Source organism: Hyla sarda, chromosome 6 (assembly GCF_029499605.1).
Source record: "Hyla sarda isolate aHylSar1 chromosome 6, aHylSar1.hap1, whole genome shotgun sequence".
Taxonomy (NCBI): domain Eukaryota; kingdom Metazoa; phylum Chordata; class Amphibia; order Anura; family Hylidae; genus Hyla; species Hyla sarda.
In genome coordinates, this window is record NC_079194.1 from 67,926,456 (window position 1) to 67,953,759 (window position 27,304).

General features: G+C 42.0%; 2 protein-coding genes across 9 annotated transcripts in view; one reads left to right on the forward strand and one right to left on the reverse strand.

Annotated features, from left to right (window-relative positions):
• ECM2 (extracellular matrix protein 2) overlaps window positions 1-18,049 on the reverse strand; it is a 68,791-nt gene extending 50,742 nt beyond the window's left edge. For 2 of the 3 annotated variants that reach the window (XM_056524037.1, XM_056524036.1), the window contains exon 1: window positions 4,654-4,944. Coding sequence is in view for 1 of the 3 variants with exons in the window: in XM_056524034.1 (XP_056380009.1) it covers window positions 17,982-17,991 (10 nt within the window). In the remaining 2 variants the exon portion in view is untranslated. Of the gene's footprint in view, window positions 1-4,653; window positions 4,945-17,981 lie in introns of those variants that run through there. The other variant, XM_056524034.1, reaches the window with a different exon arrangement.
• The window catches only part of CENPP (centromere protein P), a 373,003-nt gene that overhangs the window by 328,784 nt on the left and 16,915 nt on the right, over window positions 1-27,304 (forward strand). The gene's annotated exons all lie outside the window — the stretch shown is intronic.

A 27,304-nucleotide genomic window follows, 5' to 3' on the forward strand; every position in this document is an offset into this window, starting at 1 on the left:
ACAGACTGGTGACAGAGAGTTGAGGGGATGCACGGGGCTCACATGTGGGCTCTTCCCGCATAGCGAGTGCTGGAGCCACCGAGACAGGCAGAAGGGGTGCACTCACAGCTGGACACAATGGTCAGAGCGTTACCCATAGCAATGCCTGGGACCAAGCAGGGGTGTGGAAATTTGAAAAAAAACTACTTGTCCAAGGGACTAAAGCAGAACACAATCTACTTGTCCCTCAAGAAAATCCACTTGTCCTGGTAGATAAAATAATTTCAACCAAAATAGTACGATTCACCCCACTAGACCACCAGGGATGGTTATAAGATCCCTTTAGACACAGCTGTCAACTTAGACAGCGGTGATCTAATGGTTTAATAGCGGCCACGGCGATCGCAGCATGCCAGGGTATTAGTGGCGGGAGAGCTGTAGCTCCTTGTACACCCGAGGCAAGCCCAGAAAATTGCCCCCCATCTGACCCCTATAACTCCAATCTCTCCATATACAGGGATGTATGAGGGTAATCTTATATGCCGTGATCTGTAGTTTTTATCGGAACCATTTATTATCAGAACTTTTATTAGGAAAGGGGCTTATTCACACATATACGCACTTCTTAAAATATTTTAATCGCTATTTTTCAGTCTTCATAGGGACTTATACACGGAGTCTTTTGGTTGGAAAACACTGAATGCCGCTGTGTTACGGGGGGGAGGGGGGTGTTCTGCTTCTCCAGTTTGTGTGGTGCATTTTATTTACTCTAATTTATGTGTCAGAAAATGCTGGAAGTTGCATTTAGTTACTAGATAACTACAACACCCAGCATGCCCTGATGCAGCCTATGGCTCTGTGGGTGTTGCACTGTATAGTAGATAGTAGTACATTTAAGGTTATTGTGTAACATGCTGGGAGTTGTAGTTATGGTTTGTGTCAGCTGTAGAGCCATAGGATGTGTCAAGGAATACAGGGAATTGCAGTTAGTAACTACAACACCCAGCATGCCCTGATGCAGCCTATGGCTCTGCAGCTGACCCGAACCAAAACTACAACTCCCAGCATGTTACACTTTATAGTTCTACAGTTTAGGTTATGGTGCAACATGCTGGAAGTTGTATTTTTGGTTCGGGCCTGTTTGCGTGCATCCGTGGGGCTCTTGGGCGAGTATGAAGGGGCAGGATTCTGGGGGTGCAATTTAGTGCGGGTGGCCAGAAGCCACTAAAAATAAATTTAAAAAATTAGATAGCACAACTGGCGGCAGCACTTGTCAGTCCGCCTCTGTACAAAACATACATGCATAAACATATCATACATACACATATACATACACCGGCCCCCTATATTATACATTACATACATACATACATCATACATAGACACATCATACATACATACATACACCGTCCACTCCCCCCTATATTATACAGTATATACATACATCATACATACACCCTCCACTGCCCCCTATATTATACAGTATATACATACATAGACACATCATACATACATACACCGGCCACTGCCTCTATATTATACATAACATACACACATCAAACATACAGACACATCATACATACACCCACCGCTGCCCCCCCATCATACATTACATGCACATATACATACACCGGCCACTGCCCCTATATTATACATTACATACACACATCAAACATACAGACACATCATAAATACACCCACCGCTGCCCCCCCCCATCATACATTACATATACATACACCGGCCACTGCCCCCTATATTATACATTACATACATACACATATACATACACCTGCCACTGCCCCCTATATTATACATTACATACATACATCATACATACAGACACATCATACATACACCCACCGCTGCCCCCCCATCATACATTACATACACATATACATACACCGGCCACTGCCCCCTATATTATACATTACATACATACACATATACATACACCTGCCACTGCCCCCTATATTATACATTACATACATACATCATACATACAGACACATCATACATACACCCACCGCTGCCCCCCCATCATACATTACATACACATATACATACACCGGCCACTGCCCCTATATTATACATAACATACACACATCAAACATACAGACACATCATACATACACCCACCGCTGCCCCCCCATCATACATTACATACACATATACATACACCGGCCACTGCCTCCTATATTATACATTACATACATACACATATACATACACCTGCCACTGCCCCCTATATTATACATTACATACATACATCATACATACAGACACATCATACATACACCCACCGCTGCCCCCCCATCATACATTACATACACATATACATACACCGGCCCCTGCGCCCTATATTATACATTACATACATACATCATACACATATACATACACCTGCCACTGCCCCCTATATTATACATTACATACATACATACAGACACATCATACATACACCCGCCGCTGTCCCCCATCATACATTACATACACACACACACATCATACACACATCATACATACACAGACATCATACACATACACACAGACATCATACACACATACGCTCAAACCATACATATACACCATACACATACACCATACATATGCACACATCATACATACACCCACCGCTGATACACCCCCTTTATTATACATTACATACATATACAACCACCCTTCCCGCCGCCTGCATGCTCGGCCTCCTCACCTGAGCTTCACACTCACTTGCTTCTACATTACACAAGAAGCCGGGGGAGAGCGGGGACGAACACAGCTCGGGACACAGCTCCTCCCTCCCCCACACACAGCTCCATCCCCCTCCCCCTACTCTGTCTCCTCAGGACCTAATCTACCACGGGGAGGCTGCAAGTTTGCACGGGGAAAACACAGAGCAGGGGGGGAGGGGAAAGGACGTCCGTGCACAGCTCCTGACCTCCATAATGACTGCTGTGTGTTAGGAGGACAGACTGCACTGCACGGGGAGGATTTGTGTGTGTGAGGAGGACAGACTGGGGCACGGGGTGGGTTCTCTGAGCAGCGGCCCCCGGCTACTGAAATCAGTTGGGGGCCGCCGCCCCCTCCATACACTCTGAGCGCCGGTGTGAGGTGAGATTTCCGAAGTCGGTTCGGTGCAGTGCCGTTACAATCTATGGCACTGCACCGGCCCTGCTAGCCCGATACAGAGCTAAATCTATGAAAAATTCTCCTGCTCGGTGCCCAAAACTACTTGTCCCGGGCGTCGGGCGATAGGATTTCCACATCCCTGCCAAGACTGAGGCCATCTTACTGTAACGCTCTTACTGTAAACGGCTGAGAATTGGATCCACTGTCCTGTGTGGACAATGGCTGAAAAGTACCAGGGAGCAGAGTCTAAGGTGCCGCTGGTTTTAACCAGAGCCCGCCGAAAAGCGGGATGGACTAGCTGCGGCAGGTGGCTCTCAGGTCACTACCCCTGGCATGATCTGTCCACACAGGTTGCCCAGATGTAATTTGGCACAGAGAATGAAGCGTAGTGCCACATAGCACAGGTCAGAAGGCTGGCAGCAAAGAAGCTTAGTCGGGTGACAGGCACAAGGTCAGGAGGCAGACAGCATAGGAGCAAATTCAGGTCACAAGCTGGAGATCAGAAACACTAATATGGCAGACACACAATAACGCTTTCTCTAGGGCACTAAGCACAAAGATCCGGCACCATGAGAGGGAGGTGCTGGACTAATATAGGTTCCACCCAGCAGGGAACTAATTAAGGGCGTATTGGCCCTTTAAATCTAGCAACGCCGGCGCATGGGAGCCCTAAGGAGAGAGGATGCGTGTGCCGGGATGCAGAGCAGAAGACAGGCCGGGGACTAAGAGAGGTGACGGGATGCCCGGGGCTCGCATGTGGGTGCGTCCCGCATAGCGAGTCCCGGAGCTACCGAGACAGGCAGAAGGGGTGCTCTCATGGCCGGACAGAACGGCCAGAGCGTTACCCATAGTAATGCATGGGACACGTGTGTGGGAGCGTCCTGCAGTGCGAGTCTCGGAGCCTAGAGATGAAAGGAGAGTGGGAGCGCTCGCAGCCAGAATGAATGGCCGGAGCACAGCCCATAACACTTACTTTATAAGCAATGTTCTTAAAAATACAAAGTGGTGCCAGGTCTAAAAGGACTTATATGAACAAGAGAGTAACTAAAGAGAAAAGCTCAGCACCACTCAATTTTATAAAAAAAAATAGGATGTAGCTGGTTTCTCTATAATCACGTGTTTTTTTTTTTTTATTAATGATAAAAATCATATAAAAAGCATACATCAAAAGCTGAAATCCAAGCAGGGCCATTGCTACAGATCAATATATATATATATATATATATATATATATATATAAACAAACACATATACATATATGCAATAAAACGATAAAATTGGTCACCTCATATAAGGTGTGGACTGGACTAAAACTCAGTTAGTCCCAATTAAAACAATTAAAATTGTATAAGCATTATTGCAGGGAGTGTGACAAATAAGGTTGCATAATGAATATCTCAATAGTAACAGTCTTGGATTGTATCTATGTCATAGATCCAAAGAATAAGTCTTAGTAACAAAAGTACAGCTGAGATATAAAACTGGTGTCTGCGCTGTGGGTTTCCACAGGTTGGCACGGGTAGCTCCCGACCTAGGGAACGTAATACCTGTGGTTCCAGAAGGTGAGTGGGGATCATTGTTGAGAATCAGCAATATAGGGGATCGATGCTAGCAATGGCTATCGCTAGGTTGCGCTGGTTGTAAGTGCAGCGTGGAAGTGCTGGCTTTCTCTGCTGCTCACTGGAACGGATCAGCGTCTGGCTCGAGGTGACAGAAGTGGGGCAGCTGAGAGAGTGCTGACACTGATTTTCCAGGCGTCCTCATGAGGCAGTTAGAGCTTGAGGAGCTCAAACACACATGGCGGTTGTCCCGGTCTGGGGAGACTGCAGCGCTTGCGAGGGATGGACTCAAAGGTAGGTAAATGCAGAAAGGTGGCAATACTGGTCAAAGCAGTAGGGTGGATAATTCCAGATGCGTTTCGGGGAGGTCCCCCTTTATCAATGGCTTAAAGATCTTGAGATCTGAATTTAGGCTATTTTTTTATTTCACATGTCTATGGCACTATTGGGTATAGTGTAACTCAGTATCTTGGTACAGACACAAATTTTATCCATTTTAGTGTGTAGCCACTCAATCTCTTTATATTTATCACTTTTATAAAGATTCAGACATGGTTGGATGCTTCATCGAAGTGAAGCCAAAGCACTGGGATTAAGTAATATCCAACTTTTTTCTGGAGGCATCAAAAATGTACAATTTTTATGCCTCCAGTAAATGTTGCCTATTACTTAAAGGGGTATGGCGCTAAACATCTTATCCCCTATCAAAAGGATAAGGGTTAAGATGTTAGATCGCGGGGATCCTGTCGCTAAGGAACCCCCCAAAATCTCTCCTGCAGCTCCCCCGTTTTTCAGCTGCACAGAGCGAGGATCACTCTGTGGCTGATGACGGGCGGTGCAGGGGACGGAGTATCGTGACATCACGTGCACCGCCCGTCATCAGTCACAGAGCGATCCTCGCTCTGTGCAGCTGAAAAACAGGGGTGCTGCAGGATAGATTGCGGGGTACCCCAGTGGTGGGATCCCCGCGATCTAACATCTTATGCCCTATCCTTTTGATTTAGCGCCGGAGTACCCCTTTAATCCCTTTTGCTAAAGGATAACATAAATGACAATATACACAGTCTCTAAAGTTAATACTTGAGCATGCTGGTCTCCTCTGATTCAGAATCCCATACTTAGTCTTCAAATACTATTTGATATGATAATAGTCGGTTTAGTCTGCTATACAATTATATCGAATTTAAAATCTTTTCTTTGGTTTTGTTGTTTATTTGAACAAAAGGAACATAACTTAAATCATAGTTTCCTTTCATCAATGAACCAAGGCATTGGCTTTCTATTTTCTTTTCCAATCAAAAACGCTGTAAAATCTGCTGACACAGTTGGGAAAATCCATAAATGGATGCATATGTTATGCCAGAATGAGCCAGTCCGGTTGCTTCGTTTGTTATATTGTCCTCATGTGGCATTTGATGTCCCATGTTTAAATAGCACTTGAACATAAATTATTCATCAGTAAATGTTTGAAAACCATTGGTAGCCCCCCCCCCCCCCCCGCCATGGATATTTTTGCAAAATTTGCCAACCTATCTTTGTCCCACGTACATGAATTAGAGGTGTAGCGCCACCCTTAAACTACTGCAGTACACATGGATTGTGTGAGTCAGAGTCAGAAAGAGTTCAACAATACAGTTGGTGAAAGAGAAAAAAGGAGTAAATATGAAACGTACATTACAAAACCTATATTCAAAGATACTAATGTAATTTTAACAAGTTGATCAGAACTATAAGCACTTATAACTCGGGTAGAGTGTTCACTTGCCAACACTGATAAAGCCAAAATCTGAACATTTAAGCTATGACTCTTTCATAAACCTCCTCCCATTTGTGGCTCAGTTAGTGAGATTGTTGAGACCATTGGCAAGTATGAGGGTGCTAATGGTACAATTTTCAGGAAGTTTAGTGTTTTCTTAAATTTTTTTTTTTTTTTTTAAGTTTGTCCAGGGACCAGAAAAGGGATTACTATTTCTCGATAGTCGGCACTTCAATTTTGGCTTCCTGTCATCTCAGAAATATACTTTCCTAGATAAGAGGGGACGGGTTCCATATTGTGGTTTCACTTGCATGCTGTGGCCAATAACCGCACAATGTTGCCATGATCCCAATGTGGTACCTGCCCCTCTTGTCTCAGAAGGTATACTTTCGAGGTGACAGGGAGCCAGAAATAGAATCTTGGACGCATGGTAGAGCAACTTCTTTGTATATCGAATTTTTTTTTACAATGTGGTATGATGGTTAGTCCCTGTCTGTGATAATGTTTTAAGGATAGAATGCCATATAGTCCTTGATACAGGAATCTCCCTTTTGCAAGTGGTGTAATATGGCATCTTGACCAAAAAAATCCATGGAGTCATAGAGTCCTCTAGTCTTTGCAAGTTCATAAAAACACAGCACTTTAGTGGTGCTAAATACAAAAGTAAAGAGCCAGCTCACCCTTGTTCCAAACATGTCTGGTTACCACATGTCTGGAGTTTTTATTCCTGGTCCAGGCATTAAACCGAGCGGCTTCCAGAAATTAGCACATTATTTTAAAAAATATCCAGCACTCTCTTCTTTATTGGATTTCAGGCGTATAAGAGCAGTGATGCGCAAACGCGTTTTCAGTTGTGGTAGTTTTATTCAGGCAATGAGAGTAGGCTGTTATATGAATCACACAACACTCAGGTGCATGTGATGAAATTAGATTAAAAAACATATTTTTGCTGGACTTTTCTCTGTCTCTGGGTCAGAAACAGGACTGACAGTAGAAGGCTAGTGCAAGATGACAATGTAACGTCCCTAAGCACATTAAAGGGGTACTCCGGGGCGCGACGTCATGAGGGGGCGGAGCCATGTCATCACAATACTCCGTCCCCGACACCGCCCGTCATCAGCCACAGAGCGATCCTCACTGTGCAGCTTAAAAAAAAAAAAGGGTTCTGCAGGAGAGATCGCGGGGGTCCCGAGCGGCGGGACCCCCAGCAATCTAACATTTTATCCCCTATCATTTTGATAGGGGATAAGATGTTTAGTGCCGGAGTACCCCTTTAAGTATAGTCACCTAACATCACAGCTCATAATGCATATGAATAGAAATTGTCACACTAAGACAACCATTTTAAAATTGTTCCAATGAAGTTCTCTTTCACATTTGTCACTTGCTCATTCTGTAACCAATACCATTGTTTCTACAATTCTCTGTGAATAGCTATTTTTGTGTAATATATGTTTTTAAAATAAAGAACAATTCTTATTCATATACCTGATGCAAGCTTTCCTACCTTAGGGAACCATTTTTCCTACTATAGTTTCATGACAGTTGTGTTCCGTGTAGCCACAATGTCTGGAGGAATCACAATTGGTGAAACTAGTAAAATAATACATCCATATAATCATTTCTCCTGGTGTGCAGCACTGAAATCCGGCATGTCCTGTTCATATTTCAGTGACCACACTTTAAGCAAAAACATGCAGCTACTTTGGCAGCAGTAGTTACCATAGAAGAACAAAAAAAAGGGTAATGAATGTTTCTTGACAAGCTAATGTTCCTTATTTATTCTTGCCTTATATAATTGCTTTCAAATGCTAATGTCTCCGCTGTCTAACCACTAAAGGTATGTGTTTTCCAATATGTCTGTGATCAAAACAAAGATTCCTGAGACCAAGAATCTGCAGACATATCCATATTAAGAATAGTATTGACATAACTACTGTTGCTGTAGTCAAAAGACATTGAAGGGAAGTATGAGGGAAACACTCTGTCTTTGGGTTTATAGGGACCAGAAGATATCCCAATAAATGGTCATCCCCAATAGGGCATATACTGGCGATAGGGGTTGTCATAGTGAGACAATCTCTGAATCGTCTCACTGAAAGGTTTTCTAGACATGAATAAAATGCACTACGCATTTTGAAGGCATTGCAACCCTCTTCATCAGGTCAGGTTTGACTTAAAATGATTGCAATACCCTCAAAGTACATTGGGGGAGATTTATCAAAACCTGTCCAGAGTAAATGTTGCTGAGTTGCCCATAGCAACCAATCAGATTGCTTTTTTCATTTTTGAAAAGGCCTCTGAAACATGAAAGAAACGATCGGATTAGTTGCTATGTTGCTATGGGCAACTCAGCAACTTTTCCTCTGGACAGGTTTTGATAAATCTCCCCCATTGTCTTTTCTGTTCATGTCTAATAAACCTTCTATTGTAATGTGGTGTCTGTGGGACAATTTATCTTCTCTGTCTGGACACATTGGGGAGTGCCGAGTTGAAATGTGTCTCTTCTCCCATGCTGATATTGGATCCTCTGCACCATTCTGGCTTTGGTCTATGGTTGATGCTGGCTACCTCTGCATACTTCTGGCAAACATGTGTTTTTCGGTGTTGTGTCCACAGCACCACACTATCAGGTGAGCGTATTACCTACTGGATAATAACACTTAGTGCACCCTATTTAGTTTCCTCCTTTTTATTTTAAACACAACCATTAACTTACTATTCAGTTAAACATTCCTATTACATTATTACTTATATTGCCTTTAATGACTATGCACAGATTAAAACAGGAAAAGGGATCTTGTCCCACTTAGGGTACGTTCACACTTGCATATTTCCCTACCTGTTGACTTTAATGGGTAGGAAATTCTGCAGCAAAAGTAGTATCAAAATCTGCCTGTGTGAACATACCCTTAGTCAGGGGTCAAGTCCTGGAAAAAAGGGAGGGAACTCGTCCAAGATTTCCACTCAATGGCTGGTCCTGCAGGACTCCTGTTAATGGGAATGGTGTTCCTGGTGGGAAAAAAGGGCAGGAACTCAGTTCCCATGCATTCCTGCAGGACTCGAGGCCTGTCCTTAGTCTATTTCTAATGCAAACCCTTAGGTCATGTAGCTATAATTGCAGTTCCAGTGTTTACTACAGTCTAATTTGCATTGACTAAAAATTTTCATCACAGAACTAAGGCACTGTTCACACTTAATGCGGTTTCTGGAAATTGCTGATACAGTTTCTCATGCCACAAGCTTCACACTTGACTGCAGTGTCCTATAATGGAAATATCACCATAGTACAGACCATGCGAGGCAACGGCAAAGGAATTTTGTCTTTCTTATGATATACTTAAGGAGACACAATAAATACACCTTGAAAAAACAGTAATCACTTATGAAGTGTGAACAGAGCCTTAGATCCATAATGAAAAGTATTCATTAAAGCCATTAGATTGTTGTGACCACTGGAACTGCAAGTGTAGCTACAAGAACACTGTGTTTGTTATACATGGCACAATTTCTGCCATGTCAGCATCTTCTTTTCTTGTTTATTCAGTTGCTGGCAGCAGTTTACATTTTTGGCAAAGTATATGTTGATGCCAGGTTTTTGTTGCTTTTCTTGAGGTGATTTCTCCATCTATGTAATGGATCCATTTGCTGGTTTTCAGGGCTGTCATATTGATCGATTAATTTTGGGCTGGAAAAGGTGGATACAGTCCTATGAGAGAGTCTCCAGACGACCGGAGCACCTGAAAGCTGAACTCATTTAGTTTTAGAACTAGAAAGCTGAACTAATTTAGTAATTTAATTTAAAGGGGTATTCCAGGCAAAAACTTTTTTTTATATATCAACTGGCTCCGGAAACAGATTTGTAAATGACTTCTATTAAAAAATCTTAATCCTTCCAATAGTTATTAGCTTCTGAAGTTGAGTTGCTGTTTTCTGTCTAACTGCTTTCTTATGACTCACGTCCCGGGAGCTGTGCAGTTCCTATGGGGATATTTTCCCATCATGCACAGCTCCCGGGACGTGACATCATCATTGAGCAGTTAGACAGAAAACTTCAGAAGCCAATAACTATTGGAAGGATTAAGATTTTTTAATAGAAGTAATTTACAAATCTGTTTAACTTTCCGGAGCCAGTTGATAAATAAAAAAAAGTTTTTGCCTGGAATACCCCTTTAAAGTCTGCAAACGCTGAGCCGAGAAGTTTGTGACAAATTGAATTACTGGAAGTTCGCTCATCTCTACCCTTTACCTGTTGGGGACGAAGGGTGTACAGGTATGCCCTTGCGCCTTGGTACTTAGGACCAAGGGCGTACATGTACGCCCTGGTCCCGTTACTGGGGTTTGAAGCGCACTCACAAGCTGAACACACTTCATACCAGACTATCAGCAGCCAGGATCCAGGGTTAATGCGGGGCACCGCCGATCGGGCCGATGCCCGGCATTAACCTTTTAGATGCTACGGTCAAAGTTGATCACTGCATCTAAATGAAAGTAAAAGTATACAGGTAGCTCAGCTGAGAGGACGGCGGGAGGGCCCTTACCTGCCTCCTCGCCATCCAATTGGTCTACTGGTGCTCCCAGCCTGCATATCCTTCTATGGGGGCTAAAAATATATATAAAAATAACTTTAAAAAAAGTCAATTAACTCTTCTTAATAAATGTTTGAATCCCTCCCGCTTTTCCAATTTTTTTAAATAAAATAATAAATAAAAATAATCATATGTGGTACCGCCACATACGTAAATGTCCGAACTATTAAAATATAAGATTAGCTTAAAGGGGTACTCCGGTGGAAATTTTTATTTATTTTTTTATTTTATTTTTTTTAAATCAACTGGTGGCAGAAAGTTAAAAAGATTTGTAAATTAATTCTATTAAAAAATCTTAATCCTTCCAGTACTTATTAGCTGCTGAATACTACAGAGGAAATTCTTTTGTTTTTTGGAACACAGAGCTCTCTGCTGAAATCACGACCACATTGCTCTCTGCTGACATCTCTGTCCATTTTGGGAACTGTCCAGAGCAGCATATGTTTGCTATGGGGATTTTCTCCTACTCTGGGCAGTTCTTAAAATGGACAGAGATGTCAGCAGAGAACAATGTGCTCGTGATTCAGCAGAGAGCTCTGTGTTCCATAAAGAAAATAATTTCCTCTGTAGTATTCAGCAGCTAATAAGTACTGGAAGGATTAAGATTTTTTAATAGGAGTAATTTACAAATCTGTTTAACTTTCTGCCACCAGTTGATTAAAAAAAAAAATAAATAAATAAATTTCCACCGGACCCCTTTAACTCCTTCAGGACGAAGGGCATACCTGTACGCCCCTCGCCCGGTCCCGGTGTTTAAAGCCGCATCACACCGGGCCAGTCCTGGCTGCTAACGATAGCCGGGACCCTGGGCTAATAGCGTGCACCGATCATTGTGCCGCCCGATATTAACCCTTTAGACGTGGCGATCAAAGTTGACTGCCATGTCTAAAACTGAAAGTAAACGCTTCCCGGCAGCTCGGTCGGGCTGATCAGGACATCGCGATAAAATCGCGATGTCCCGATCAGCTAGGACACGAGCAGAGACCCCCTTACCTTGCTCCGTCGCGTCCGATCGGCGTTTGATTGCTCAAAGCCTGAGCTACAGGCTTGAGCAATCGAGCCCCTATCTCGCTGATCCATGCAAAGCTTTAGCTTTGTAGGAATCAGGGTAAACGATCAGTATGTACAGTGTTATAGCCTCCTATGGGAGCTATAACACTGCAAAAAAAAGTGGAAAAAAAAGTTAACAAAGGTCATTTAACCCCTTCCCTAAAAAAGTTTGAATCACCCCCCTTTTCCCATAAAAAAGTGCGGAAATGTCTGAACTATAAAAATATATCAAAACCGCACGGTCAATGGCGTACGCGCAAAAAAATTCCAAAGTCCAAAATAGCGTATTTTTGGTCACTTTTTATATAATGAAAAAATGAATAAAGAGCGATCAAAAAGTCAGATCAATACAAAAATGGTAACGATAAAACTTCAGAACACGGCGTAAAAAATTTCCTTATACCGGCCCTTACGCGGAAAAATAAAAAAGTTATAGGGGTTAGAAGATGAAATTTTTAACCTGTAAATTTTCCTGCATGTAGTTATGATTTTTTTCAGAAGTGCAACAAAATCCAACATATATAAGTAGGGTATCTTTTTAACCGTATGGACCTACAGAATAAAAATAAGGTGTTATTTTTACCGAAAAATGCACTGCTTAGAAACGGAAGCCCCCAAAAGTTACAAAATGACATTTTTTCGTCAATTTTGTAGCACAATGAATTTTTTTTCCGTTCCGCCATGGATTTTTGGGTAAAATGACTGATGTCACTGCAAAGTAGAATTGGTGGCGCAAAAAAATAAGCCATCATATGGAATTTTATGTGCAATATTGAAAGCGTTAGGATTTTTAGAAGGTGATGAGGAAGAAATGAAAATGCAAAAACGGAAAAACCCTGCACCCTTAAGGGGTTAACCGCACGTTTGATGGCGTACATGGAAAAAAATAAAGTCCAAAATTGTGCATTTTTGGTCACTTCATATGCCATAAAAAATAAAAAGCAATCAAGAAGTCCCGTCAAAACAATAGTACCAATAAAAACGACAGACCATATAGCCCCGTTTGTGGAAAAATAAAAAAGCTATAGGTGACAGAAGAGGACAATTTTAATTTTGGTGCATGTAGTTATAATTTTTAGTAAAATAAAATTAAACCTATATCAATTAGGTATTCTTGTAACCATATGGACCTACAAAATTAAGATAAGGTGCAATTTTTACCAAAAAGTGCACTCTGTAAAAATGGAAGCCCCCAAAAGTTACCAAATGGCGTTGGTGTTTTTTTTTTATATTTAACCCCACAAATAAGTTATAAAATAAGTGATGTCATTACAAAGTACAATTGGTGATGCAAAAAACAAGCCCTTATATGGGTCTGTAGGTGCAAAATTGAAAGTGTTATGATTTTTAGAAGGGGAGAAGGAAAAAACGAAAGTGCAAAAACAAAAAATTGGCCTGGTCCTTAAAGGGGTATTCCAGGCAAAACCTTTTTTTTTATATATCAACTGGCTCCAGAAAGTTAAACAGATTTGTAAATTACTTCTATTAAAAAAATCTTAATCCTTCCAATAGTTATTAGCTTCTGAAGTTTTCTGTCTAACTGCTCAATGATGATGTCACGCCCCGGGAGCTGTGCATGATGGGAGAATATCCCAATAGGAGCTGGACAGCTCCCGGGACATGAGTCATCAGAGAGCAGTTAGACAGAAAACAACAACTCAACTTCAGAAGCTAATAACTATTGGAAGGATTAAGATTTTTTTAATAGAAGTAATTTACAAGTCTGTTTAAATTTCCGGAGCCAGTTGATATATAAAAAAAAAGTTTTGGCCTGGAATACCCCTTTAAGGTCAAAATGGCCTTGGTCCCCAAGAGGTTAAGGGACGAGGTTTACTGCAATACCTTTTTGGGAAAACACTGGAATTTTTTAACTTTTTTTGCAACATTTTCATTCATTCACTTATTAAAAGCGAAACAAGGTTTGAAAAGGTACAAGAAGTATAAGGGAAGGGCTTGCTCTTCTTCTTCTTCTTCATGCTGGATCTGCTTCTGGCTTTGGCTCAAAAAACTGCAGTGGCAATTTCCTAAAAAGATCCCTGGAAAAAAAGTATGCAATGTAGTGCTCTTTACAAGGAAGATCTCTGTCATGCCACTTCTAGGTGGCTATCATGCCAGTCTAACCTTCGGTGTCTATAGTCAGATGTCTCGGGATTGTCTGATTACCCAGCTCATGATTCATGGATATTTATAGGGTCCGACATATAGGTGGCATAAAATTGACTATTTCCATTTTTCAGCAGGAAAATAATTGTGCAAAAAATACTCTACAATTTGAAAAACATAGGGTTAAGATATAATTAAATATTTGTACAATTTTACCTTTTCATGAGCCTTGTAAGCAATTGCCAGATGTAATGTAGTATTACACAGTTCTCATTCACTTAAATGGAAGTTCATGGTAATGTGCCTTAGACTAAATGATAATTACCTATCCCAGAGCCCTGGCCCCGTTCACCCGTTATCATCCTTATTCAGATGGCAAGCCTAGTGCATGGGCGGCACTCCAGGAGCAACCTGATGCCACCGCTGCTGGTCCTTCAAGCCTGCTCGCAGACGCCCAGAATGAGGACGTTGACGTGTGCTCCTGAAGCGTCATCCATGCACCAAACCTGCCACCCTAATAAGGAGGATAACGGGTGAATGTGGCCATGGTTTGGGGATAGGTACATATCATTATCATCAGTGTCACCCACACTACCAGCCTGTGCCAACAGGTTAGTGCGAGTGACACTGATGACAGATTCCCTTTAACACAAGGACAGCTTGAGTTCACTAGAATTGGGGTGACTCCTTCAGAGCCATCTCTCTGTTCTGGCTCATAGAGAGAAGTCCTGATGGGTGGACCCCCTCTAGGAGGCTTATATGCCCTAGTAGGACATATGTTCTCTTCATACAGTGTATACCTCCTGGATAAAGGTGTTGTCTCAAGAAATCAGCATTCTACAAGACCGCAAGAATCAGATAAACAGTCTAAAAATATTGCTAACTTTAACGTTAACTTTAAACAAGACAGAACATGCACTGAATATATTTTAATCTAGGTGGCGTTTTTTTTATTTTTTTTTTAGGAGAATCTAATTACTAGACATGTTATGTTTTTACAGTGAAAAAGTATCCTCTTAACATTTTATCTGGAAGGGTATTCCCTATTTCCCAGTTCTGAAGAGGCTTTTCTGTAAATTAAATCACGCTTTTCACAACTTGATGTTTTTGTTTCTTTTTGCCCTTTGAGTTGGCCCAGACTTGGCATTTTTGCCCTTACAGTTTCCACCTTCATCATTTAGAAATAGGTAGATACCGTAAAGAAATATCCCGTGCTGGAAGCATCTTTGTTATTCTCCTAAAAGCCAACATTCAGATATAGTCTTTTTTTATTAACCTAAATTGTTATTCCAATAGGCCAGTCGCCCTTCATGCATACTAGACCACAAAAAAAAAAATAAGAAGAATTTATCTCATGTTTTCAGATGCTAGATTTCAATTTTCCTACCATGCTGTTTTTATTCTGGAAATTGCCAAAAATATGTCCAAAACAAGGAAGCTGATTCATAAGGCAAATTTATTAATGAAGAGGAACGGAACGGGTGAATATGCTGACACTAAAGTAGCAGACGTGCCAAAACTTTACAGCTTATGGTGTCACTAGTCTTGGCCAACATGACTACTATCATCTTAGTGTTTCATCTATCATTCCGGCTCTCTCATTTTAATGCTGAAATGGCCACATGTAAAAGATTTTTGGATATTTTTGGACGTTTAAAAAAAACGACTTCTTACACATTCATGATTCCAGATGTGTCAATGGGAAAGTTTTGTTGTGGTGTAACGTGCTGTGCTTTTCCTATTATTAGAGATACATGTACTTCTTGAATCCATTCATGAAGAATTATATGCAAATAAAGATTTACTTTAATAACTTTGATTTATAGTAGTAGAGCTAATAAGAAAGTTATGTTACTTGAAAGACGTAAAGGAGTTGTCCACCTTCTTTGACTTTTAATTAAAAAAAAATACTCATAAAATGAAACTTACTCCGATCTGCAATTTACTTGTAGCCCATTATGTACCGTATTTTTCGCCCTATAGGACGCACCAGCGTATAAGATGCACCCAATTTTTAGGGGTAAAATCTAAAAAAATAAAGATTTTGAACCCAATAGTGGTCTTCAACCTGCGGACCTCCAGATGTTGCAAAACTACAACTCCCAGCATGCCCGGACAGCCGTTGGCTGTCCGGGCATGCTGGGCGTTGTAGTTTTGCAACATCTGTAGGTCCGCAGATTGAAGACCACTGCATAGGAGGTAGTACTCACTTGTCCCCGCCGCTCCGGACCCATCACCGCTGCCCTGGATGTCGCTCCATCGATGTCGCCGTGTCCCCGTCGCTCCAGAACGTCTCTGCTGCCGGCCGGGTATCCTCGCTCTCCGTCGCCGCCATCACGTTGTTACGCACGTACGCGACGACGTGATGTCGAGGAAGGAGAGCGCCGGCCATACAGGGGATCCCTGAACGGAGAAGACACAGAGGAGGCAGGTAAGGTCCCTCCCGCTGTCCTGTAAGCACTAACCCGGCTATTCAGTCGGGCTGTTCGGGACCGCTGCGGTGAAATCGCGGCGGTCCCGAACAGCTCGACTGAACAGCCGGGTTAGTGTCACTTTCCCTTCAGACGTGGCGGTCAGCTTTGATCGCTGCGTCTGAAGGGTTAATACAGGGCATCACCCCGATCGGTGATGTCCTGTATTAGCCGCGGGTCCCTGCCGTTGATGGCCGCAGGGACCGCCGCGATAGGGGTGTATTCGCCATATAAGACTCACCGACTTTTTCCCCCCAGTTTTGGGGAAGAAAAAGTGCGTCTTATACGGCGAAAAATACGGTATATCAGTGTTTCCCAACCAGGATGCCTCCAGCTGTTGCAAAACTACAACTACCAGAATACATGGACAGCCTTAGTCTGTCCGGGCATGCTGGAAGTTGTAGTTATATAACATCTAGAGGCACCCTGGTTGGAAAATTCAGACGTATATTCATGAAACTCCCCCAGAAATCCACTGTCCTGGCTTGTCATCTGTGGGGGAGCATGTGTTCTAAACATCATCCTGCTTCGCTTATAGCGGTACACTGCATACAAGAAACAAGCGCAAGCACAGTGGAGGAGGAAAAGGGACATTGTATGGTCACATGCTCAACCACAGGCAGCCATATTATGAATAGGAGTGCCAATTGTATGGCAAGCCAGGATGAGGTATACAGGTGGGAGTTGCATATTATAATACTTTCTAGCTAGCTCTACTACTATAAAATTTAAGTTATAGCTTATTATTTGTATATACTGTACATTAATTCATCATGAATGGGTTCATAAAAAATGTGTATCTCTAATAATAAGGAAAGCATAGCATGTTACACCAGAACAATACTTTTCCTGTGAAAGACCCCTTTAAAGGAAATGGAAAACCAAAAAGATACATAAGTAAATCACAGACTTCAGTTAACTTATCAGAAGATGGTCTCCTATCTCCCCTCCCAAATTTTCATACAGTATATATTCTCTAACTCTACTCCATGGTACTTCATCTACTCATTGTTACAGTGTGTTGACACCTCTGTCTGTCACAGAAATTGTCCAGAGCAGGAGCAAACCCCCAGAGAAAACCTCTCCTGCTATGGGCACTTCCTAACACAGACCGAGGTGGCAGCAGAGAGCACTGTGTCCGATAAGAAACTACACAACTTCCTCCATACATCAGCTTATAAGTACTGGACGACTTAATTGTAAATAAAGGTAATTTACAATTTTGTATAACTTTCTGGCATCAGTTGATTTAAAGAACAAAACATTCTGTGGAATACCCCTTTAAACACTTTTTTTTTTTATTTATACCTAATTGCCATGCATAGTTTCTAACTAAACCTATTTTACCTTGGAACATGACTAAACTTGAAGCCAGACCTCAGAAATCTTCAGGTTCAATGCAGAGTTGAAGTTTTTGATTGTTCTTGTGAGTCGCAACAGGAATGTGAATCGGCTCCGGTGCCCAATTGATTGAACGCCAGGTCTTTTTTATTTTTTAAGCAGCCGCAGTTCAGATATTCTTGTTGACCTATCATTGCTTCAGGAAATAAACAAGGTCACTGCTAATTATAAATTGTTGGATAACGCTAACAATTTTGGAATTCTCCAAATACTCCAAAACACAAAGAAATAAGCAAATAAGTGTTAAACTTGGTCCTCACCTAGGAACAGTTTTTACTTGGGTAACTATACTGGTATTTTTCCATTTTATCATTGTTTTGTAGGTTATTACTGCGGTCCCAGGAAACACAGTGTTTAACTTGGAGACTATGAACAGTAGCTGTGTTCCAGAATAGAGACCCTGCGGTCAGTGTTTAGCATCCAACATGGACACATAGAGATAAATTACTTCATGTAATACACTGTGGGAAAAATGGCCATCATCCCTGCCAAACATCATGACGTATATCAGTGGATGAGGAGTCCGGACAGGGCTTAAAGCTGAGATGGATTGTCTTATGTCTTTTTAGTGAAAGAAACATGTTCCTTGTCTTTTCAAGCCCCTAGCTCTAGTAGCCAATAGACATAAATATGTCATGTTTGTTATGAAAGCACAATTTGACTAATGCAAGTGCACAACTACATGCACCTGTATTGTGTCAAATGAAAATGTATTTTGCACTCCACACAAAGCTGTGGCAATGTGACAAAACCAAGTGTTCCAATTACTTGTTATTTGCCATAATCCTTGACATCCGGTGACTCCACTCCGGTTAGCCACCTGTTTACTACTCTGCAGCAGGAATAAACGAGAGAGCTATATTGTCCTATTCATTTAAAGTGTCTCGGCGGCAGGATATCGGTTTAAAATTTGTGGAAACTTCGGACCCAAGAATTGCCTCGAGACAATCTTGATTTGGGGACGGATTTACCTGAAGTCCCATAGACTTACATGGGACTTTCAGTTTATATGTCTCCAGATTGTGATAGTCTCGGACTCAGAAGTTGGCGCCATTTTAAACAGCTATCCTTCCTCTGAGACCATCATTAGAGGTGCACTTTAAGTTCATGTCTGATTGTTAAAGATGTTTTCTAGGACTTGATTGATGGTCTATCCTTAGAATAGGTCATCAATCTCAGATTGGGGAGGTCTGTCTTCTGGATTTCCCTCCAGTCAGCTCGTATATCTGTACCTGTGCTTCCGTAACATAGAAAAATGCTTATGTTCTCTGGTGTGAAGAGTCAGAGACGTTCCAAAGCCTTGAAGTGCTGAGGGGATTTAAATTACTTTGAACATGGCATGGTTGTTGACACCTGACGGACTGGTCTGATTATTATGTCAGATCCCATACCCCCCCCCCCCAAAAAAAATTTTTTTTTTATGTGTCTACGACCTACAGTAATGGCCGTAAATGTTGCCACCCCTGACAATCTTCTAGAAAATGAAGTATTTCTCACAGAAAAGGATTGCAGTAATATATTTGGCTATACACAGGTTTATTCCCTTTGTGTGTATAGGAACTAAACCAAAAAAGGGAGGAAAAAAAGCAAATTGTACATAATGTGACACCAAACTCAAAAAATGGGCTGGACAAAATTATTGTCACCCTTAACTTAATATTTGGTTGCACACCCTTTGGAAAAAATAACTGAAATCAGTGGCTTCCTATAACCATCAATAAGCTTCTTACACCTCTCAGCCTGGACTCTCTGCTGGCTACTTCAGAACTCTCCAGTGCTTTGTTGCCGTCCATTTCTGGGTGCTTTTTGACGTATGTTTTGGGTCATTGTCCTGCTGGAAGACCCAAGATCTCAGACGCAAACCCAGCTTTCTGACACTGGGCTGTACAGTGCAACCCAAAATCCGTTGGTAATCCTCAGATTTCATGATGCTTTGCACACATCCAAGGCACCCAGTGCCAGAGGCAGCAAAACAGCCCCAAAACATCATTGAACCTCCACTATATTTCACTGTAGGTACTGTGTTGTTTTCTTTGTAGGCCTCATTCCATTTTCGGTAAACAGTAGAATGATGTGCTTTACCAAAAAGCTCTATCTCCGTCTCATCTGTCCACAAAACGTTTTCCCAAAAGGATTTTGGCTTACTCAAGTTCATTTTGGTAAAATGTAGTCTTGCTTTTTTATGTCTCTGTCATTTTCTTGAAAAAGGGGTGCCAACATTTACGGCCATGACTGTATATTTCCCTCAGAATTACCTTTTATTCACTTGTCATCATTTGCTCAGTGAGGTTTCTGTCCATGCAGAGGCATGGGGAATGTCCATCTCTTCTCCTCACTGTGATGCCTCCCTCCCTCCCTCCCTCCCTCGGCTCTGATTCATAGAGGGCCCTGGACCTGCCTGCAGCCCTGTCTATCACTCATGGTGTCCATGACATGTTGATGACCACTGGACACTGCAGGACTGGTATGTGTCCAAGGAGGCAAGGGGACCCCTAGTGGACAGTTTTTTTACTGGCTTTTTCAGTAGGAAATACTGAAAATTTTCTTATGTAAGCAATTGCTAAACATATTGTTATTGCATGCTTTATAACATATCAAAAGTTATAGTATCTGACAGTGCCCACTTAAGAAACTGCTGCTCTACTGTGATTTTTATGCAGAACCATCCACAGGGTTTACAGAGAATGATCCGAAAAACAGAAAATATCCAGAGAACAATGGGCAGACTTGTTTAAGATGATATAAAGTAACTACTTGTTACAACCAGAATACGTTTTTTGAAAGCTCAACACTACCAACCTTCAAGTAGATGGGCTACAGCAGCAAAGACCACACCGGGTGCCACTCTTGTCAGCTAAGAACACTATACTGAGGCTACAATGTGGACCAGCTCACCAAAACTGGACAATGGAAGAGTGGAAAAAAGTTGCCTGGCCTGATAAGTCTTGATTCCAGCTGTGACATTCAGAAGACAGGGTCAGAATTTGGTGTAAACAACATGAAAGCATGGATCCATCCTGCCTTGTATCGACGGTTCAGGCTGTTGGTTGAGGTGTAATGTTGTGGGGGATATTTTCTTGACGCACTTTTGGCTCCTTTGTACCAATTGAGCATTGTTTAAACGTGACTGAGTATTGTTACTGACCATGTCCATCCCTTTATGATCACCGTGGACCCATCTTCTATCGGCCACTTCCAGCAGGATAATGCACAATTTTACAAAGCTCATATAACCTAAAACTGGTTTCTTGAACATGACAATGAAGTCACTGCCATCCTATGTCACCAGTCTCTATCCAGTAGATCACCTTTGGGATGTGGTGGAAATGTAGATTGGCATCATGGATGTGCAGCCGACAAATCTGCAGCATCTGCGTGATGTCATCATGTCCATATAGAGCAAAATCTATGCGAAATGTTTCCAACACCGTGTAGAAATATGCCGTGAAGAATTAAGGCAAAAGGGGGTCCAACCATGTACTAGCAAGGTGTACCTAATAAAGTGGCCAGTATGTGTAGATTGCTGCTTGTTTTCAGTGGATAATATGTAGAGTAATACTTACCGTATTTTTCGCCCTATAGGACGCGCCGGCATATAAGACCCAATTTTAAAGGTGCAAAATCTAGAAAAAAAAGATTCTGCAACCAACAGTGATCTTCAACCTGCGGACCTCCAGATGTTGCAGGACTACAACTCCCAGCATGCCCGGACAGCCGTTGGCTGTCCGGGCATGCTGGGAGTTGTAGTTTTGCAACATATGGAGGCCCGCAGGTTGAAGACCACTGGATAGGAGGTAGTACTCACGTGTCCCCGCCGCTCTGGACCCGTCACCGCTGCCCTGGATGTCGCTCCATTGCTGTCGCCGTCGCCGCGTCCCCGACGCTCCAGAAGTCTTCTTCCCCGGGATCCACGCTCTCCATCGCCGTCATCACGTCGCTACGCATGCCGCTCCTATTGGATGACGGGACGGCGTGCGTGACGACATGATGACGTCAAAGGAGAGTGCCGCCATGCAGGGGATTCCGGCACGTAGCAGACACTGAGAAGGCAGGTACCTCCCGGTGTCCTGTAAGCTGTTCGGGACACCGCGATTGCACCACGGCGGTCCCGAACAGCCCGACTATCGCTTCAGATGCGGCGGTCAACTTTGATCGCCGCGTCTGAAGGGTTAATACAGGGCATCACCTCGATCGGTGATATCCTGTATTGGCCGCCGGTCCCGGACGTTGATGGCCGCAGGGACCGACCCGATAGGTGTGTATTCGCCGTATAATACGCACCAACTTTTCCCCCCTAGTTTTGGGGAAGAAACAGTGCGTCTTATACGGCGAAAAATACGCTAATTTCTTCAGTAGGTAAAATGAAGTCTCAGCAGTGCCTTCTCCTGGTGATCATTGGGAAGCCAATTGTTAGGAGACTTACTTTGTGGTTATTGTTTGTCACAGACAACACTTGTTATTTAAAATTGCAGTTCATGAATATTTATTACAATATTTCTTTTGTTTTAGAATATATAATTGAACAGGTGACTTGTGGTGTCAAAAAAATGCTGTGTTGGACAAAGGCTGCAGTAAGAGAAAGCTTTAGGAAAGACTTTTCTAAACCTTGGTTAATCTTCCCACCATTGGCTGCCAATGAATGTCTACTACACAATAGACTGATAGTTTTCCTACAATTATGGATGTTGCTGATTGCAGTAACTCAGGTTTTGGTTTGTTGGCCTGACTGTACTTGGCACGAGCCTATTACCAATAACACTAGGCAGTTAGATATTACGGCACATATGTTTGTAAAGTGGAGAAGGATGATACATTGCAGTGTTTGGCATGTTTAAAATCCAGAATGTAGAATATAGACATTGCAGAAATAGATTTTTTCTGCCTTCATTGTTTAGACCTTGTTTCTGTCAATCATCGCAATGTCAACAATAATGGCCTTAAGTTGTGATTTACAAGTATCATATAAGCAGCAGTCCAAAGCAATTGCATCTTTGTGATGACAAGCCCCGAGGACAAACTAACCACAATCTCCAGATTGGCTGCAAGTATTTTTTGTAGCAATACAACCTGTAGCTTAAATATGGGGCATCATATGTCAGTGTGAAAAAATACAACACTAAGGGATATGTTTAAAGCATACCTGTCAGATCCTACTGTTACTCAGTACCTAATTCTGACCATGTACCTCTAATTGTTAGGCCTCCATTACCTAGATATATAAAAATCCCTCTCTTCATTAGCTCACAGTGTTAGAAATTCTCTCAGGGGAAGGGGGCGTGTCCCTCCTTGTAGTGGTGGGAGGTGATTATGTCTGCTTATGCAGCCTTGTCCATCAGTCATCTCTTGTCCATGACTCATGGACAAGTCTCATGCTACTGCAGGACTGGTTAGTGTCCCAATAGGAATGGGGACCCCAGTGTTGGGATTTTCAGCTGCTACACCCCCTCCCATAGGATTGCATTGAGGGGCAGAGTGTGACGTTACACAGGAGCGGTGCCATGACATCACGATACTTTGGCCCCGTGATCGTGATTCATCAGACCCGGAGCGATGTTAGCTCTGGAGGCTGATGGTAGCGTGGTGCTGCATGAGAGATTGCGGGGATAGGGCATAAGATGTCTTAGGGCCAGAGCACCCCTTTCTTGGGGAAGGATTTTTTTTTTTTTTTTTTGAAGGTCTGTTCTGAGTCAGCTGACTTCCTGTGAACTACAGGATATCATCACCACCTTTCAGATCTCTTCTTGCTGCTCACAGACCCCTCCCCACCCAGAACTGTATACTGCTGTTGTTATCGTTATACGTTCAGGATATATATAGTAGCTATACACCTTACTTAAAGCTGTGTTTACATGTGGAGTTTTTGCTTTGTTTAAACTTTGATTTTTTTTCAGAAATCTCAGAAAAAAAATAGTTCTATTGCACAGATTTTGGTAAAACACCACAATTTTGTAAGGTCACAGCAAAAAACACAGTCAAAACATGGTAAAAATGCTGGATGGATTGTAACATAAAATTACAAAAAAATTTAAACTTTGAAGTCTATTCTACACAGGACCTTTATAAAGGTATGGCCTCTGAAATATTAGATAACTAGGGTTTGCAGAGAAGAAGGCAAAATTTTAAAAGAGGGCCCATCTGTTTTTTAGTGTTAAAATATAGATTTTTTTTTTTTTTAAATGAGGCCAGGCTATATGAAAATATACTACTTTGATGTCTGCTCATAAAACACATCCACCAATCTTCAGCCAGACCACGTGAACATTACCTAAGTGCAGCCATTAGGAGATACAAGATACAGATGGCATTACTCTCCACTTCTACAACCTGTTGGTATCACTTGAAAGATGAGTATAGACTAAAAGATACTGGCGCTTCTAAGGCTGAAATATGTATTTCCTCCTATACAGAAAAATGATAGATATCCTGCCAGTGTGAACGAATCAGTAAAATACATTGTATTTCATATAATGTAAAAATACTGCCACATGTTCAGCCCTGCGCAGACAAAGAAAGTTCATTTTGCAGTTCAGCTTATTTTAAACCTTACATATTTGTTTTTACATGCAAAAATTATTGGAAATAATTTATATATTCTTTCTCTTTTTGCATTTTGGACAATTTGGGGCCCTTTTTTTTATTTTTATTTTTTTAAATAAATATTGTTTGGCTATATTTTTAGATGTTTTCTAGGTTACAGCAAAAGCTATATCTCAAAAGTTTATTAGGGCATTGATTCTCAAAATATGTGCCAAACTATGTAAATGGCACAAAAGAAGTTTACTACACTTAAAGGGGTATTCCAGGATTTTATTATTTGACTATGCTACAGAGGCTGTAAAGTTTGTATAGTTGATAATATAGTGTCTGTATCTGTGTTATTGGGGCCTTGCAATTCTTATGTGATTTTTGTCCCAGGGTTTATTTTTAACAGCATACAAAATTAATGTTCTCAGGTTTTCCCAGGTTGCAGTGCGGCGGAGACATTACATAACTAGTCAGGTGTTGAAAGGAGCCTGTCTGCTGCAATGGATGGAGCAACCACTGGGTGGGAAGGAGATCATTCTGCAGTGAATTGTTGTTTTGCTACAGCTGGGGGCACCCTGGTTAGAAAACACTGGTCTATTGCATGGTAGAGAGCACAGGTGTGTTTTAATGAGTGGGGTGGTGGATGTGTGGGATGGAGAAAATTGACCTCACACTTACAAACATGGAATCATGGGACTTTTAGTTAGAGGGAGGGAACTCCAACAGGAAATAGGCATTTCACAAAAAGCTAGCCACAGCATTATGGTAATCTCACAACATAGCCATTTAGACCCAAGACAAGCGCAGATCCTTCCTAAGCATGTCCATTACTGTCTGCCAGGTACATACTAAAATCACCTTATTGTGGATAACCGCTTTAATTTTACAGCCATAAATGGCTCTAAAATTTAACTCTGGGAACAAAGAGCAACTTTCACGGCTGTTTTAACATAGCCTTAGGGAGGGAGCTAGGCTTTATTACACCCAGGGCAGATTATTGTTTGGTGCCTCTCTCCCACATAGTAATCCACACATCAGCCTATGTTGACATGTGTATGTCGATTTATTAGCTACATACACATTAGCAGACCCAATTTTGCTGTTGATGGGTGTCAGCCCTGCTCTCCTCCAGCATGCATAGTCAACAAAAATATTATGTACTGGATGCCTGTGAATAAACCTGCTGCTTGACCCACTTACCAACTCCAACTTCCAGCACCTGAGGCATATGCTCCACCAAGAAAGATAATCCACCAACAGCTTATTCTCCAGAGTCACTACGAGTGAGTAAAACCTCCACAGTACATTCTGGATAGATGCACTAGACAGGAGTCCCTGCTCCTGTATGAACTGTGGCACCCTATGCAATTGGTGTAGGGCACCAGAGAAAGTACATAGGATTGGGGGCTTCTGTGATATTCAGGAGTCCCTGCTTCTGTGCACGCACTCAGTGGTATACAATTCACTGTGGGGGGCAATTATTGTAGTCTTTATCCTTTCTTGTGAATAAAATTGTCCCTAAGGGTGCGTTCCCACGTGAAATATGCTGCGCGGCGTGACTGTGACACGCGGCTCCGCCTCCAAAACTTGCTGCACACATAGGACTGCCGCCGAAAAGCCCTGTGTGTATTGTGAACAAGGAATACACAGCGTATTTCCCGCTGCTGACGTAAATTTTGCGCAGCGTGAAATATGCTGCGTATACGCCAGGTGGGAGCGCACCCTAAAGAAGAAGCAGCAAGCTGTTCTGCAACTTTTTTTGCTTCTTTTCACAGAGTGACTTTTACACACCACTGCATTTTGTGTGAACTGTAGAGTTTTTTTTTTTTTGCAATGGTCATCTACCAGTGTTTCTCAAGCGCAGCACAAGTACCACCAACAGATCATGATTTGAGGATATCCCATACAGAGAACACTTGTGGTGATGCCTGATGCACAGACAATAATTCTATCACCTATGAAGGACTGAGGCTGCGTTCACACACTGCAGCATCTGTTTTTGCCAAGAATAACTGCAATTAGGGTAAAAATGGCACATTTAACTGCATTTGCATAATCACAATAAAACGCACCATTTCAACCACAATTTTGGCCATTGGTAGCAAAACCGAATGCAGTAGTTAGTTCTTATTCTCTGACCCACCTGCCATATCCGACATGGTCATCCATTCAGTAGAATACCCGGCATGTAATGCCATTTTCCTCTGAAGCGTCCTGTGCAATTCCATTTAGTTATTTTCTGATACGCACTTCGCAGACTCTAGGTATGCACCCGCCACGTTTATATGAGACAGAAATTCAACATCAATAATAGAAAACATATGTTGGAGTGTTTTCCCCCCCCAAACACCTTGTTATATGAAAATAATTGTTATGGTAATTTCTGGATATGATGTTTGTTACATCACATCATGCTGTTGGTTGTCTATACACGTTCTGTATCTTGTGGGCTGCATACAGTTACCTGTTGGTTGATAAACATAATGACAGAAAGTATAACATCCCTGGAGGGGCCTTTACTAATAGACACGTTCATAGTCCCGATATAACGTCATATGCCGTACATCTGTGCAACTGCTCAAAGCAGAACTCTTCATCTGCTCCCAAATAAAAGCATTGTTCCTGTCTGACAATGAGGTCAGAGCCTGGGAGCTGTGAAGAGGCTGCAATGACACCTAGTGGGCCACTGTAATACTGCATGTCAGATAAAATTTACAGAGGTGCTGGAAAAATATTTATACATA